The following is a 16,015-nucleotide window of genomic DNA, read 5'->3' on the forward strand; positions in this document are numbered from 1 at the left end:
GAGGGAGTGTTGGGAGTGAAAGGCTTAATGTGTTGATATCGTTCTTTGCCTTTATATTTACAGTTTGCTGTCTGTGTGTGTGTAGATACAAGGAAAACAGGTACCCAGAGAATACGGAGAGATTGGTGATTCATAACAATTCAGGCCTGGAAGCTGAGGTCCAGTTCCGTTTCCAGGAGGACACACAGGCCACCACGTATCTGCTGGACCCCCCAACCATGACTCTCAAACCAGACCAGAAACAGGTACTGTAGCATAGCACTACATTGTCCATAGAAAACAATCATATGACAATAATAGTATAGTAGTAGTACATTTAAATAATCCTCTCTCCTGGTAGGAGTTGACAGTGTGGGCTTACCCAACAAAAGTTGGACAAATCAAGGACAGCATAGTGTGCTGTGTCAGGGACAATCCAGAGCCTGTCATCGTCAGCCTCTCCTGCTGCGGGGTTCGGCCGGAGCTGGAGCTGGAGAGCAGGCATTTGCAGTTTGACAGGCTTTTGCTGCACAGGTACCAAGGAACTAATTTAGGAAAGACAAATTTTAGAGTGGTTTCTGACAATAGTTTGACAAGTGATTTTCATAAAACAGCAGATGGAAAGAACGAAAGAAAGAAAGAATACGATAATATCAAAATACTGTACATGAGTTATAGCCTCAACAGTGGTTATTTTAAAATTCTGAAGTAAATGTATGCCACCACTCTTACGTTTTTCTGATTAACCTCTTCTGCTCTATCCCTCTTTTAGACAGGACAGCCGTAGTGTGCTGCTACATAACAAGACAGCTCTTCCTGTATCCTGGAGACTGCAGGGTGTGGAGGAGTTGGGTGATGAGTTCAGTGTGCCTAAGGACCACGGCATCATCTCACCTGACTCGTCTTTCCGCCTGTGCTTATACTTTAGGGCCAGCAGGCCCCGCAACATTAAGAAAATCTTACGTTTAGAGGTGAGATATGTGTGACTGTATTTCCCAATCTGCTTGTACTGTACTGTATGAATGCACAGTTAACTTCAGGTTGTGTGTTTTGTTTCAGGTGTCAGATGTAGAGAAGATTCTTGGCATTGTACACACTGAAAACATACAGGTCACTGCTGAAGCATATGATATAACCCTGGACCTCTCACCAGGTAGACACAGTAACAGCCTGTACTCTTTTAGGACAGATTTTACCCAGAATTCTCTGCAAGGCGATAACGTTCACTATCGAGTGACAAAGATGCTGCTGAATGAAAAACAATATTCTCTATCCTCTTGCTTCTGTAGCAGATGGATATGTGGACTTTGGAACCATCAAAGTCTTTGAAGAGGCCAAAATGTCTCTCAGGTTGAAAAACCAAGGAAAATATGAAATAGTCTACAAGTGAGTGTAACACAGTATTTAAGTATGAATAAACTACACAATTAAATTTTTATATAATAATTTTTGAACTTTATTTCATGGTGTGATTGTGTTTTTTCACTTTTATCCTTCTTCTTCTTCTCACAAGGTTTACACTTGAGCTGATGGACAAAACCAAGCCAAACACAGGCTCCATTTTCTCTGTGTTTCCCCAGCGTGGTTCTCTAATCCCCCATGACAAGCCCACAACAGTGCAGATCCACTGCAAACCCAACACTGAAGTCTTAATCGAAGAGCAGCCTTTCCTGTCTTGCCAGGTCTGAACCAAAACAGGTCCCAGTTATCATAGAGGCTTATCTATTTACTAAGTTACTTGTGTTTTCTTACCCTATTCGCAAACTTCTGGTACCAGAACTTTTCGATTACTTGATGATAAAAGGGTTATGCCTTCTCTGTTAACAAGAAAGTCATTTTAGTTCACAACAAATAATCAAAACAAACTTTTGTATGAATCAAATATCTGAGCAAGATGCTCCCAAAATTCGGTTTTACAAGACTGTAGAGACATTGTCTTTCTCAGGTTCCTCATTGTTGATGCAAGAAAGCAACTCATTAGTTACAAGCTCTGTCCGTTTTTTGTAGAAACTTTAATGGAACTGAATTAAGTAATCTAACTAACTTCTCCTCTCCACTTCAGTTGATTGAACCAAACATCGGGAATGGAGGTGAAATCATTGCCATCTTACCTATTAAGGTTTCAGTCCAGTCTGTCTTCACCAGGTTAAAGCTTGATTCTTACTATCAGTTTCATGTAATGTGATTTTAAGAAACAATATTACAATTAATGCAGATTTTGATTGTGTTGCATACTGTATGTCATGGTTGGATTCTGTCGAATGATCATTGTAAGTACATGCTTTGCTTTACAGAATTGCTCAGAACATACGTTATCATTTACCATCTCACTTTTACAGGTACAAGATCACACCTGCATATGATGTCAACTTTGGTCCACTTGTCTCTGGCTGCAAGAGAAGCCAGACCATTACTATTGAGAACTGTGGAGTCTTTGAGACCCGTTTCAGCATCTGCCGTATGATCAGCGACCCTGCTCTAATGGAGAGATCGGAGTAAGAGAACAAAACCAACACACAAAAACACACAAGCTTACAGTGTAGTGAGATATACAACGGTGTGCGTACACTTGGAACAGCAGTTTAAAAATGTGTTTTAAAACCGAGAAGAAGAAAGTAGCAACTCAGCTCTGGGCTTGTGGATGAGATATTGTATGGTGATTCTTGTCTGCACCTAACAAAGTTTCATGGAGGCCTCATTGTGTTGCCAACCCCACAAGGACCGTGTTGTTATCATGATGAAGTTTTGTGATGTAAAAGTGAACAAATTAAGAAAATCTAAGTGAAAATTGCCAATATGCCTTAAGTCTATGCAACTGGTATTGGTCTATGAATAAGATTAGAGCCATGTGATGGTTTCATACTGAAAAGAAAGGGCGTAATAAAAAACTAAAGTGGCTTGTGTGGGCTGTTTTTGGATTCAATATCATTTTAATGATAAGGAAACATATTAGCATGGCTCATTACATGCATTGTCGTGTTAATACTAAATAAATAATGTCTTGTGCATAAATTACAGTTTGGTTTTGCTTGAAGCAATTATGGTTAGAGTTGCTCTTTTTTTTTTAAGTATATTTTTGGCTTTTTTTTTTTAATTAGATAGCACATAGTGAGATAGACAGGAAAGGGGGAGGCAGAGAGAGGGGGAATGACATGCAGGAAAGGTCTGCCCGACGCAGGATTCGAACCGGGGACGCCTGCGTTGAGGACTGTAGCCTCTACATGAGGCGGCTGCTTTAACCACTGCGCCACGCACCGCCCGAGAGAGTTGCTCTTTTTAGCTTAAGATACTTTGACAAGTGTAGAACAATACAGTGCATCACATACAAACAAGTAACAGTATGCATTATGGATTCCAAGATTTACTTAACTTTTACTAAGTCATGCATTTTGTTTTGTTTGTGTACATTAAATGCCTGCTAGCACAGGAGGAGACTTCTGATCTGCCAGACATCTGCTGCCTGAGAGTTAATTTTTTTTCTTAATCAGTTCTTGTAAAGATGTTAAAAATAGATTGTGGTTTACCGGTGTATCACTTTGTCCTGGTGCCAGGCGCCTGGTTAAGAAGCTCCCTCATGAGAACCGCCTCACCATGGGGGTCTTCACAGTGTCTCCCTGCTCCGGGAGCCTGCATCCAGGAGGTCAGCAAGTGATAACAGTTAACTGCGTAGCTGAAACGCTGGGCAACTGGAACCAGGGTTTGCTCATTGACATCAATGACCGTGACCCCTCGGACCAGCCCGACGGCATACCATACAGACTGCTGTCTGAAGTCTGCAAGCCAGGTGGGAACCATGTGGTCTTATTTTGTCATATTTGATCGATTAACTGGACCAAAGTAGAGGCTTGTTTCCAAATGGCTCAGTTCCATACATGTCATATGCATGTATTTTTCTAAAATCACTGGCTGCATAAACATTTGCATTTGACTAGTTTGGCCTTTTTTTTTTTTTGCCTTCCAGGTATAGTGGTAGACATGGCCTCCATCTTTGAAGAGCATCATCTGTGCCACAATAGCGCACAGCTCTCCTCTGAGCAGTTTTGCAGTGCTGAAGGTATTTATGTCCTGGAGGAGAACAAGTTTATCTTCAACCAAGTCCTGGTCATGCAAACAGCTCAGGCTCGGTTCAAACTCACCAACCCCAACAAGGTGCCCTGTGTGCTCAGCTTGGCCATCAAATATGCTGGCGGGAAGGTAATGCATGTTTTGTGAAAGTTTTATTGGGTAGGTGCATGGGTAAATTCTTGCATATTGTGTCACTGATTATGGTGCGGCAGGTTACAATGTATCCTGTGTTTGCTTGCAGTCGTCCCGTAACATGGAGGTTTTTGATCTGGCTGCTACAACGCTAACCGTTCCCAGCCAGTCACACTCGTTTGCTGTAGTCACCTTCACACCACAGGCAATGCAGCAATACAGTGCTGTGTTTGAGGCCACATTGGAGGGAAGCAGCAGGTACATGTGCACGACTGTTTACGTTACTACTTGATGGTTGTTTGTCCTCTTGCTATTTACCACCACTGAATAGCAAGACCTCTTGTTTGTCTCTCTGACCACCGTTCCATCTTCCTTTTCTCAGGATGACACCCACGTGTCAGTCCAGGGTACTGGAGTTTGACCTAATGGGAGAGGGAAACATGCCCAGTGTTAGCGTGGTGCGTCCAGCTCTGAGGAGTGGCAGAGGAAGCCCGGTGTTGCAGTTCAAACAGGTGATGGTGGGGCGGAGACATACCCTGCCCCTGGTGTTGGTCAACGACGGAAATGTTGCAGCTCAGGTGAGACGCATTATTTTGTTCTTTGATTTTATCATTGATCTGGGACAACACAAAATATTTTCATAACCATTTAATTTACAGGCCGCTCATTACATGATAATGTCTAGAAATAGCCAAGAAATAACAATTAATTGCATCGTAATGTCTTGAAATAGGCCAGAAATAACGGTCAATTCCATAGTAATGTCAATAAATATAGCCAAGAAATAACGCTTGATTGCGTAGAAATAGGCCAGAAATAGCGGTTATTTGCAATGACTTGGTGGAGAAACATTCTGGCCTTTCCCAAAAAATTCAAAGCATGAAAAGCATGTGATCTTTTGCCTTTATGAAAAACATGACATTACTATAAAATTGACCGTTATTTCTAGGCTATTTCTTGACATTACTACGCAATTAATTGTTATTTCTTGGCTATTTCTTGACATTATCACATAATTAGCGGTCTGTAAATTAAAGGGTTACTAATATTTTTCATTAAATTAGCTTTAGCTACATTAGATAGTTACTTACTATAATAATCACTAAAATAATAAGAAACATTTTTGTGTAGGACCTTTCATAGCTGAAATGTGGCAAAAAGTGCATAAGTTAAGCTCTAACGAATGACCCAAACTCCCTTCTTTTTACAATGCCAACATGACTGTGCTGAAGGGAACTTTGTTAATAAAGGTTTTTGTGATTCTGTTGTGTAGGTCCAGATTGACATGCTGGATAAACACGGTGTGTTCACTCTCAAAGCTGCTCCTGGCCACACCTGCAGCTCAATACAATCTACACAGCTGGAGGGCACCACTGATTCAGGTACAACCTAAATTTAAACATAAACCTCTATCTACGGTAAAATTCATCTCCTCTTTGTGGAAATAATTAAGCTTATGTAATTGTCAGTGATGCTGTTGTTTTTAAAGGTAAATAATTTCATGAGCTGCTTTTTCTATGTTTGTAACCGTCTTCCCCTTTTCCCTCTTCCACAGAGCATCACCTGGTGCACAGAGCAACTCTAACGCTGGATGTCCATGAACAGGTGAAGCTTGAGGTCAGTTTTTGCCCTCACAAACCTGTGAGCGTCAAAGCCAAGATGACGATGCTGGTGGAGAACAACCAATACAGCAGTACCATAATACAACTCATCGGAGAGACTTACCAAGACATCATCTCCCTTGACAACATCAGCAGGCCATCTGAGGAGCTGGATCAGGAGGATGATGAGAGCGGTAAGAGCGAAAGGAGGGCAGAGGAGGAGAGACAAAGAGGAAGAGGATTAAAGTTGACATATTAATCATGGGCTCCTTGATTGTGCACATGGAGCCCTGTTTCTTATCCTGGACCTATTTCTCTCTCATAGGTAATTATGAAGCCCTGGATTTTGGTGACTGCCATGTAGATTGTCCCTACCAAGAGAGTTTCACCATGACCAACCACAGCAGCAGCAGCCAGGTGGTGCGGTTTGAGTGGCCTCCCGCAGGACCCCACATCTTCTTCTCCCCGCAGGTAAAGCACTGAAGGAGGGAGTGGGGCACTGATTCAAGGTAGTCAGGCACACGTGTAAAATGAGTAAAATGGGTCAAATAAAGCCTCAGTTCATTGTAATAATATACTGTACATGATTAAAATAACCAACTTCAACATAATGAATAGTTGCAAAATAGCTTAAAGTGAGATGATGGGACAAAATGCCTCTGCTGTGCCCTAGCTGTTGAACTAAACATGAGTGCACCACAATATCTGTTATAGTAATTAAACTGAATTTCTTTTTTTTCTTTTTTTTTTACAGGTGGGACACCTTCATGCCGGTTGTTCCAAGGAAGTGACCGTCACCTTTAGCTCCAATCAGCCAGTGACTCTGGACCGACAGCCAATGAGATGCAAGGTTTCCCAGGTGGAGTTCCAGCAGCCACTGGAGCAGGTGGTAGACTGGGACGATCGACAGAGAACAGTCGAGTGGCTTAGCGCCTCAAAGCAGGCTCCAGTCACACAACCACAGCAACCGGTAAAGAATAAGGTATATGTTGAGGCGGTGACGTCAACAAAGTGTTAAAAAGAGCTACCAGTTCAAGTCTGTAATTTGTGAAACATGTGTATGCATGCATGCAGGTGGTAAAGACGGATCCCGAGCCCTGCTGCTCTGTGGTTGAAGGTTCACAGCGGGAGTTTGAATTGCGTGTCAGTGCAGTTTGTGACTATGTGAAGTTCAGCTGTGACTTAAACAACATCCATTTCAAAGACACCATGCTTTACCAATCCAGACTCCATCAGTAAGTCCACACACGGTGTGCAGTATACTCTGTTTCGTTTAACAAAATATAACAATATTCACCCAGTCAGTTATCACACAGAATGAGCCTTTATTCAAACCAACAAATCATAATATTTAAGATATAAAAGTTGAGGAACAAAAATACTGATGTCTGTGTGTGTTTGTCTGTGTGTGTCTGCAGGCTGCAGATAGTGAATCAGGGTGGTGTCAAACTGGATTTCTCCTGGCAGGTCCTCATGGATCACAGCGGTAACACTGGCAACAATGAGCATGGAGGTATATCAGAGTAATATTGTATTTTACTACTTAGATTGTGTGAATGAATGTGTAACTGATAATTGTGGGCATGTGTTGTCTTTAACAGATGAGACCCCCAGTTCTCGTCCTGGCAGTGGGTCAGCGGGAGCGCTCAGTGGAGCTCGTCCTTCCAGTGCTCTCGCCAGCGTGATGTCTCTCCTGATGCGCAGCCCCGAGCTGCCACCCTTCACCGTCGAGCCCACTATAGGGGCCATAGAGCCTGGAGCCACGCAGAACTTCAGCATTCGCTTTTCACCTCTGGAAGTTGCCAACTATCAGGCCAGGCTGGTCTGCAGGTAAATACAATGACAATATGACGCAGTAATTTAAATCTAAGGTAAATGAATGTGATAAGAGGTCTAAAATATAACAGTACTGTGAAGATGTAAGGAAGGGAGCGAATGTCTATACAAGAAATATCTACAGGGACATGTTTTGTGTACGTTTTTTCAGCATCCCCAACTTGCAGGACGAGGATCAGACTCCCTGTATCTCAGTGTGTGGCCGCAGCCTGCAGCCGCACTGTCACTTTGAACTGGAGGACTCGGACTACATCAGCGGAGACCACCGACACCCTGAATTCAGAGAGCCTCTTGACCCGAACACCAGAGTCATAGAGTTCAACGCTGTCGGCCTCTCTGTGCCAGCAACAAGGTAACACACAGTGAACGACAGATAAGAGCTTTTTTTTTTTTTCCATCTCCATCAGAGTAAGCCCTAATGCTTTGAGTGCATGTGTGTTCCTACTCCACAGACGTTTTATTGTGGTGAACCCAACCAGTAAACCTTACTCATTCAACTGGAAGTGTGAGGATGAAGGTGGCAGCCCAATTAACTGTCTCACCCCATGTGGTACAATCCAGCCTGGGAAGAAAGTGGAGGTAAGGATGGTGACACACAACATTTCTTATAAGAGTCGAGGTATCTAACAGCATTTTTCTTCCATTTTCTTACAGTATGTCATCTTATTCTCTTGTCTTTCTTTATTTCATTGCACATCAGTCAGTCTCACTCTCTATCCTGAATTTACATTTTTGGTTTGCATCTCATTGCTGTTCCAGTGTCCCCGTCTCCACATGACCCACTCTATCGCAGCTAATCTAATCTTAACTGCATGGTTCCTTCACTTTAATCCAATTCCATTTTCATTTCAAATCATCTTATCTATTTTTAGATCATCTCATTTTATCTAATCTGTTCTAGTGATTCTTTTATCATTAAATCTATATATTGCACCCTAATCATTTGGTCCGTGTGTGTGTGTGTGTGTGTTTGTGTGTCTGTAGATGTGTTTTGAGTACATAGCTGAGCAGCAGGATGTGATGGAGTCATCCTGGAGATTTGTGATTGAGGCTCTGTCACTGTCTTTTCCCTTCCTGTGTGTGGGCAACACCAGAGAACCACTCATCTATTTCAGCAAACCACACCTTGACTTTGGAGAACTGCTTGTTGGTATGCTGCATTCACCCACACACTCCTTTTTAGGTTGTACTACATATTAAAGACATGCACATACATATTTCATGTGTTAAGGTACATACACTTAGATATGTTAGAGTTTTTTGGGGGGTTTATTTCAACAATATCTACACAGGCTTAGTTATGACTAAGATAAGGTTAATGTTGCACAACTCAAAGCACTTTCTTTTGGTAAAGTAAAGCTTGTGGTTATCACTAACTCATGAATTTAGGACATGGTCCCTAATAATGTTAGTAAATCTGGCCCACCATCAAAAAAGTAATTAGATGTTATAAACATCTAATACTGAGAGGCATGCAGACCGCAGATGCTGTGCCAGGCTTATTCTGCAACAGGCTTTTTGAACAGAGCACAGAGCTGAAATGAAGTCTAATAAATTCACCAGAAGAGTAACGCAGATAAATTATATAATCAGTTTCATTAGAAAAGTAACAGGAGAATTCAAACACACTTTTCAAATTCCCAATTCCTCGAGTTAAGTCTGCATGACTGTAGTAATGGTATAATGGATCTCTATTTCTAGTCTCATACAGCGTGGTACAGAACATACACTGATGTATAAGAGTCATTGTTCTGACAAATGATATGAACATGCCGCTGGAAGCTACTGTCACTTTGTTAGCCCTCACTTTATAATGAGAAAAATTAGAACTGCATGTGAACGAAATCTTCAAGCACTTTCATGAATCAATTTTTAATCTTTAATAGATTAAATTAAATTGCATAGGGAATATTCAGAAAGCAGCAGTACAAATGTTTTTTTTTGTGTGTGTGTTTGTGTGTGTACAGGCCGCAAAGTGCAGCAAACAGTGGATCTGGTGAATGGAGAGGAGGAGCCTTTTCACTTCTCATTGCTGCAGCCATCCCTCATCTGTGGAGAAGACCAACAATCCATCCTCAGTTTGCAGCCCATGGATGGCACAGTGTCTCCTAAAGACAGGTTAGTGACACTTAGCTGTAAACACAACTAAATGTGTAGACTTTCATTCCAGAATTTCTGCCAATCAATTTTCACATTGTCCCTCCTTTAAGCACATTGTAGATAATTGCTGTGGACTCTTTGGTACAGGTTGCCATTGTCAGTGTCCTTCATACCTTCCCATGAGGGCTACGTGAGCTTCAAGTTGGTTCTGAAGGTGAACAGGAGGTCAGAGCCTCTAACGCTGTCTGTTTCGGCCGACTGTTTCGCAATGAGCACTTCAGTTCAAGTCGTGAATCAGGATGGAGGCTTTAGAGATATCAGCTCCGTCCACCAGGACACTCTGGATTTTGGAAAGGTCAGCACACTTTCACTTTCACATCAAGTCAGAAAATACTAAAACAGGACAATCACCTTTGTTCCTTTATACTCTCTATTTTATAGGTGGGGATTTCAGAGCAATCCACCTTTAATCTTCTTGTTTCCAACCTGGCAAGATTCAGCCTGGAAGCGAATTTCGACTTAACAGGTCCCGACGAGCTGCTGAAACACGTCGAAGTAAAACCACAAAATGCGACTATTGAAGTCGGAAAGCAGCTGCAATCGTCACTCTTCTTTTGTCCTCGGAGCAGTTGTAACCTCCACAATGTCAGACTGAGTATAAGGGTGAGATGATCTCCTAAATAAATTATCTTTTTCTACATCTACAGGTGTTAAAGGGATATTTCAACATTTTGGCAAATTGGCCCATTGCCATAATCCCTATAGTCATAGCAGTAGGTTCGTTACCTTTAATTGTCGGTGCAAGCTATTTTTAGAACGGCGGAGCAGAGCTGCGAGCTGCTCAGAACTACTCTAAAGGCGCAGTTTTTCCATTTTTCAGCAAGCAGTCTCTGCTTTTGCCTCGAAAACAACTCAGTCTCGTAACGTTCCGTTATTATCTCATAGCGTGGTGAATGTGCAGGTCACAACTTGTCCACCAGAGCGTTTTGGAGTTGTTGGATTGTGTATTTGATGAGTTTGATGAGGGAAACCAAGAAATCCCATTAGCCATTAGTAACGAACCTACTGCTATGACTATAGGGATTATGGCAATGGGCTAACTTGCCAAAATGTTAAACTATCCCTTTAATAGTTCCAGATACAAATGCCAAATAAAAAAATATGATGATAAGTGCAACTTTTGCTTCATAGTCATAAAGCTTAGAGGAGGACAGAGACAGTCTTCATTCTCTCCTGTATCATCTTACTGTAGGTAAAACATGGGCCAACGTTTACCTGTGCCATTAGAGGCAGGGCTGTAGCCCCTAGCCTTGAATTCTCCTTCACCAAATTCAATTTTGGCAAGTGTTTCCTGTACTGTCCTGGCATGGTGCCGGCCTCCCAGACTCTCCTGATCAGCAACAGAGGTGAACAGGACATCAGGTGTGTGTATATCCTTCTGTTTTTCTTCATGCGTTATGGTTATGGTGTTTACTGCAGAAAAATTTGTTTTGTTTGAGGAGTTAGAAACCTTACTCTCATTTGAAAACATCTCGTACTCCACCTTTCCGTCCTCAGTGTCGAAAGCCAGTTCAAAAACACGTCTTACCTGGAGATGGACCTCCAATCAGATATTTTGTGTCCCGGTGCTACGATGGAGGTACCAGTCACTTTCTATCCACGTGAGGCATGCCGATATCATGAAAAGCTCACCTTCATCTTGAACAACTGCATCACAAAAGAAGTGGACATACTTGGACAAGGCATCGAGATGAAGGTGAAGAAGAGGAGTGTGTGTGATGTTTGGGTCTGTCTGTAGTTATACAGTAGTTCAAAACAAAGAAAACACGCACTCTCCCAAAAACTTTCAGGAACAAACTGAAGAGGTGCACGGCCAAAAGTTGCACTTAAAGATAAAGAAGAAAGGTCAGCAGCACTCGTGTCCTTCTCATTGTTTTTTATTGCAAACTGCGTCGGCGCTTAACACACACAGACCAGTTTCGACAACGTCTTCCTCAGTGTGCCAGTGTGCAGTTTGCAATAAAAAAACAATGAGAAGGACACGAGTGCTGCTGGCCTTTCTTCTTTTTCTTTGTAGTTATACAGTCTCTGCCCTCTCGTTTATGGTTTGTCATGTACACGTTTCTCCCTGCTTCACTGTAGAATAATCTATTTCAACATGCTCTCTATTGTTTTTGTTCCAGCTGGAAGTGCAGGACCCAAAGCAGAGGAATATAAAACTTGGATCCCTGATGTTTGGTCAGACAGTGAAAAAACAGGTGGTTCTGGTCAACCGCAGCCCTTTGGATCTCACCTTTACCCTGTGCCTCAACACAGACACATCACTGGACCCCAAGGTAGGGAACGCACACACAATGATTATCAGTGGTTCACATACAGGCAACTCTTACATCCTTTTCTTTTCTTTTCTCTGCTCTCCTCTCCTCCTTCTCTGCTCTACCTCTTCAGGATTTGTCCTTTAGTCCTGCAACTGAGCTGAAACTGAGAGCGGGCGGAGGTTCTTGTAACGTGACCATCCAGTTCTCACCTCGTCAGCACATACGTCCCTTCAGGGCTGAACTGCAGGCAGAGATTGCAGGCCTGTTACACCCCCTGCTGACCATCCAGGGCTGCTGCCAGGTAACCTGTGAAGCACACTTCCTGCTGTTTTATGAAAAGATACATGTATTTGCTTCCCTTGGCGAGCACTGAATCCTTTATTAAAGTCAGTTTATCATTTCTGCAGCTTTGTATATGGTGTGGTAACAATTCATTTTATGGTTAGCTCTTTTTAAATCTCTGTATCTGATGAAAACATGTTAAGTAGTTTTTAAAATTGAAACCTCCAGGGTGCGGAAGTCCAGGTGGACCAGGACCATTTGGCTTTTGGAGCTGTGGTTCAGCGCTGCCAGACCAGTAAGAGGATTGTGATGATGAACACTGGGGACATTGGTGCCAGGTGAGGTTAGATACTGCACAGTATATTATCCGGTGTGATACCTTCATGTGTATCCATATCAAAGCTTAAAACCATAAAGCCTCAGAAAGACTTACACATCCATCTTCACACAGACACGCAATATTGTTTTATCACCGTCTTGTTTATTTTGTAACCAGGTTCCACTGGAGAACGGAGAATTTTCCTCCTGAGTTGTCCATCACGCCAGCTAAAGGCTACATCTGCCCCGGTGCAGAGGTCCCTTTTGATGTGACCTTTGCCCCTGAGGAACTGAGTGATGACACGAGATATGAGAACCTGTCCTGCTTTGTTGAGAACTCCCCCTCGCCTGTCACCCTCACTGTGACAGGTTCCTGCATTGAGCCCTCCACCAGCAAAGAGGTGACTGATTAATTTTTATTTTTGTTCAGCTTCAGTGTTGAGTTGTTCAGTAAAAAAAAAAAAAATTTACTTCTTATATTTGATTCTGTGAAATCTGTTCATTTGGGGTTGATGTGATGAACAGTTGGGCCATATTTCTTCTTATCATCATCACCATTATAAGGTAAAGAAATGGTAATCTACAGTAGTGAATGCATCATACTGTACAGTATGTGCAGCGGCAAAACAAAAGAAATGTGACTCAGACATTGCACAGCCTGTTATTCATACAAAACTGTGGGTCTAGTTCCCATCCCAACAAATGTAACTCTTTAAATAAACATTACCAGAGCCAGGGACGCCTAATTTTATCCAACCCTAAACTACATCTCTAAATCTCCTGACAAAACGCCTCCTCCCTGCACGCCTCCTCACACAGGGACCAACACTCTTTATTGACTAATCGTATTATTCATCACATTATTGTATATGTCTTTTATAACTGGAAATGTGTTCAACTTTCCACTGTTTTGTCACTGAAGTTAGAAAAAAAAAGGCTTTGGAGAGGGAGTTGTGCTCTTCTGCTTTAGAAAAAGTTGACGGTGATTAATCCTGTGGTTCGTTTTCAATGAGACTTATTACTTATAATGTAACTCTTTGCATGCCACCTATAGTATCTATCGTCTATCCGTTGTAATTGTTCAACTCTGCCCTCCTCTTCCTGTCTCCCAGGTGATACATTTTGTATGCCCAGTACGTGGCTCACACACCCACGCGCTACCTGTCGTCAACCCCACTAACCAGCAGTGCTGCATCAGACCGATCATTGAAGGCAGGGAGTGGAGCGCCGCACCTTATGTCACTCTTGAACCACTCCAAAACAAGATGTATGAAATCACCTACCAACCGCTGGCCATGACCACTGATGAGACGAAACATCAGGTACAGAAGCACAACCTGCTATTTATTTTTGGAGTATTTCATACCGACTGCATACAGTATGACTGACTGGTCATGCCCCCCCCCCTCCCTCCCTTTTTCTGTTTCAGGGATCAGTCTTTTTCTCCTTCCCTGATGGGACCGGCCTGTTATACTCCCTGCAGGGAACTGCTGACCCTCCCAAGGCAGAGGACACCGTTGTGCATGAGGTGCCGGCCAAGACTCAACACACACAGCTGTTCCCAGTGCACAACTGGCTCCCCAAGCAACAGCGGTAAAATACACACACACACATACACACAGCAAACTCTTAAACTCTGCGATTTTAAAACCTGAGATAATTCAATATTTATGATACATGATCCATTCTGTTTATTTTCCCCACTACTGTGTGAAACTGACCAAATGAATTACTGTAACTCTTTTACATCATGAAGCTAGACTGCCTTTTAAATTGATATGGCAAAACTGTTAGTAAACATTTACCTAATAAAACATTCAGCAGTTACAGAGAAATATTATCTGGTCACCGGAGAAACTTTTATTCTGAAAATGTCTATCATAGCTGTGTTCATTCATTCATACACTTTTTCCAATAGATTTTATTTTTTTTAAATCACAGTAAAAGTACAGTGAGTGAGTGGCATCAGCTATTGATAGTGTTTATATGTAAAATCACAGTGCCTTGTGAAATACAATGAGAGACAATGAGGCGATACAGATGTACAGCCGAGTGATGAGTGTTTGTGTTTCCCAGGTTCAGTGTGTTGATAGAGATACTGAAGCCTGACAAAACAGATGCTACAATGTCTCTCAAGGGTCTGGAGCACATCGTTGTCCCTGCCCTGGCCACAAGAGAGTACAAGATGTCTTTCTTTGCCTACAAAGAGGGGCAGTACAGCACGAAGGTCTGATGACACACACACACATTATGTGAGATGAGATCTGAATGTATCTCTGAGTCCTGTCCTCACATCACCCTCCGTCTCTTTGATTCAGGTGACATTTCATAACGATGCGACGAACGAGTACATGTTTTACCTGGTTACCTTCGTGGCCACGTCTCCTGGAGCCCTGTCCACCATCGAGCTGGTGACCGCTGCGCGCCGCACAGCCTCGGCCACCGTACAGGTGGAGAACCCCCTGACCACATCCACCTGCCTCACCACTGTGTGTAAATGTAGTGAGATCAGTGTCCCGCCTCAGCACACCGTACCAGGGCAGTCTAAGGTGATTACAGAGCCACTCTACTCCCACACTATAAATAAAAAAGATACTGTGTGCCCAGCAAACCTTAACTGACACGCTGTCTGTATGTATGTGTGTGTCTTTTGTTTAGAGTACTCTGAGCTTCAGTTACCTGCCTCTGCGTGCAGGCGAGTCCACAGCCCGACTGACACTGTGCAGTTCCGACCTGGGCTTCTTCCACTACAATCTGCTTCTCAGAGCTCTGCCTCCACCTCCAGAGAAAACCGTCGTCTTCAACACTTCGCTGGGCAGAAGCCACTCTGTTCTTGTTAAGTTCATCAACTACTCCCGCTTCAAAACCGAGTACCAGTGCAAGGTAACAAAGCGACTGAGCCATCTAGAGTGCACATTGTGTTCTTGTGATACTACATATACCAGTAGGCTTTACTTGACCGTCCTTTTCTCTTTTTCTCTCTGCTAGTTCTGTTTTTACAAATAGAAAATTGACATTGGATAGGGTCTGAGAAAGCAACTGGGACGAACATTATTCAACTGATTTATTATGAACACCAGGTTTTATTGGATTTGTTCATTCGTAGCATGAATAAATAATTGAGTAACTGGAGGTGTTATTTGAATTTACTGAGGTACCATTATATTACTGACAATATAATTATCTATGAATCAAGCTATTTTAAGTGCTTTACACATCCACTGCAAACGTGAACTTATCTAGACGTGCTGCTTGTGAGAATACATGTGTCTGAATTAGGTGGACGAGGCATTAAAACAGATTTTACTTTAGTGCACAATAATCCGTGTAACGTTTGGTTGAGTCAGTGTGTGAATAGAGATTCACAGCGAGTAAGTGTTGATG

General features: G+C 42.5%; 1 protein-coding gene across 1 annotated transcript in view; it reads left to right on the forward strand.

Moving 5' to 3' along the window:
- Positions 1-16,015, forward strand: part of hydin (HYDIN axonemal central pair apparatus protein) — a gene marked incomplete at both ends in the record, with an annotated part of 63,776 nt that overhangs the window by 46,682 nt on the left and 1,079 nt on the right. Inside the window, 36 exons of the mRNA XM_083974349.1 lie at positions 86-245; positions 341-513; positions 752-950; positions 1,039-1,132; positions 1,272-1,365; positions 1,493-1,661; positions 2,042-2,124; positions 2,319-2,474; positions 3,531-3,763; positions 3,941-4,173; positions 4,286-4,434; positions 4,559-4,754; positions 5,450-5,558; positions 5,732-5,971; positions 6,103-6,248; positions 6,532-6,759; positions 6,852-7,012; positions 7,196-7,290; positions 7,379-7,607; positions 7,765-7,965; positions 8,066-8,192; positions 8,598-8,763; positions 9,581-9,731; positions 9,861-10,068; positions 10,155-10,376; positions 10,966-11,135; positions 11,271-11,469; positions 11,897-12,049; positions 12,162-12,332; positions 12,542-12,651; positions 12,810-13,032; positions 13,744-13,953; positions 14,061-14,224; positions 14,708-14,858; positions 14,950-15,180; positions 15,290-15,514. Of these exons, the coding sequence (XP_083830475.1) occupies positions 86-245; positions 341-513; positions 752-950; positions 1,039-1,132; positions 1,272-1,365; positions 1,493-1,661; positions 2,042-2,124; positions 2,319-2,474; positions 3,531-3,763; positions 3,941-4,173; positions 4,286-4,434; positions 4,559-4,754; positions 5,450-5,558; positions 5,732-5,971; positions 6,103-6,248; positions 6,532-6,759; positions 6,852-7,012; positions 7,196-7,290; positions 7,379-7,607; positions 7,765-7,965; positions 8,066-8,192; positions 8,598-8,763; positions 9,581-9,731; positions 9,861-10,068; positions 10,155-10,376; positions 10,966-11,135; positions 11,271-11,469; positions 11,897-12,049; positions 12,162-12,332; positions 12,542-12,651; positions 12,810-13,032; positions 13,744-13,953; positions 14,061-14,224; positions 14,708-14,858; positions 14,950-15,180; positions 15,290-15,514 (6,229 nt within the window). The remainder of the gene's footprint in view (positions 1-85; positions 246-340; positions 514-751; positions 951-1,038; positions 1,133-1,271; positions 1,366-1,492; positions 1,662-2,041; positions 2,125-2,318; positions 2,475-3,530; positions 3,764-3,940; positions 4,174-4,285; positions 4,435-4,558; positions 4,755-5,449; positions 5,559-5,731; positions 5,972-6,102; positions 6,249-6,531; positions 6,760-6,851; positions 7,013-7,195; positions 7,291-7,378; positions 7,608-7,764; positions 7,966-8,065; positions 8,193-8,597; positions 8,764-9,580; positions 9,732-9,860; positions 10,069-10,154; positions 10,377-10,965; positions 11,136-11,270; positions 11,470-11,896; positions 12,050-12,161; positions 12,333-12,541; positions 12,652-12,809; positions 13,033-13,743; positions 13,954-14,060; positions 14,225-14,707; positions 14,859-14,949; positions 15,181-15,289; positions 15,515-16,015) is intronic.

Source organism: Trachurus trachurus, assembly GCF_905171665.1.
Source record: "Trachurus trachurus genome assembly, chromosome: 6".
NCBI classification, from domain to species: Eukaryota; Metazoa; Chordata; class Actinopteri; order Carangiformes; family Carangidae; genus Trachurus; species Trachurus trachurus.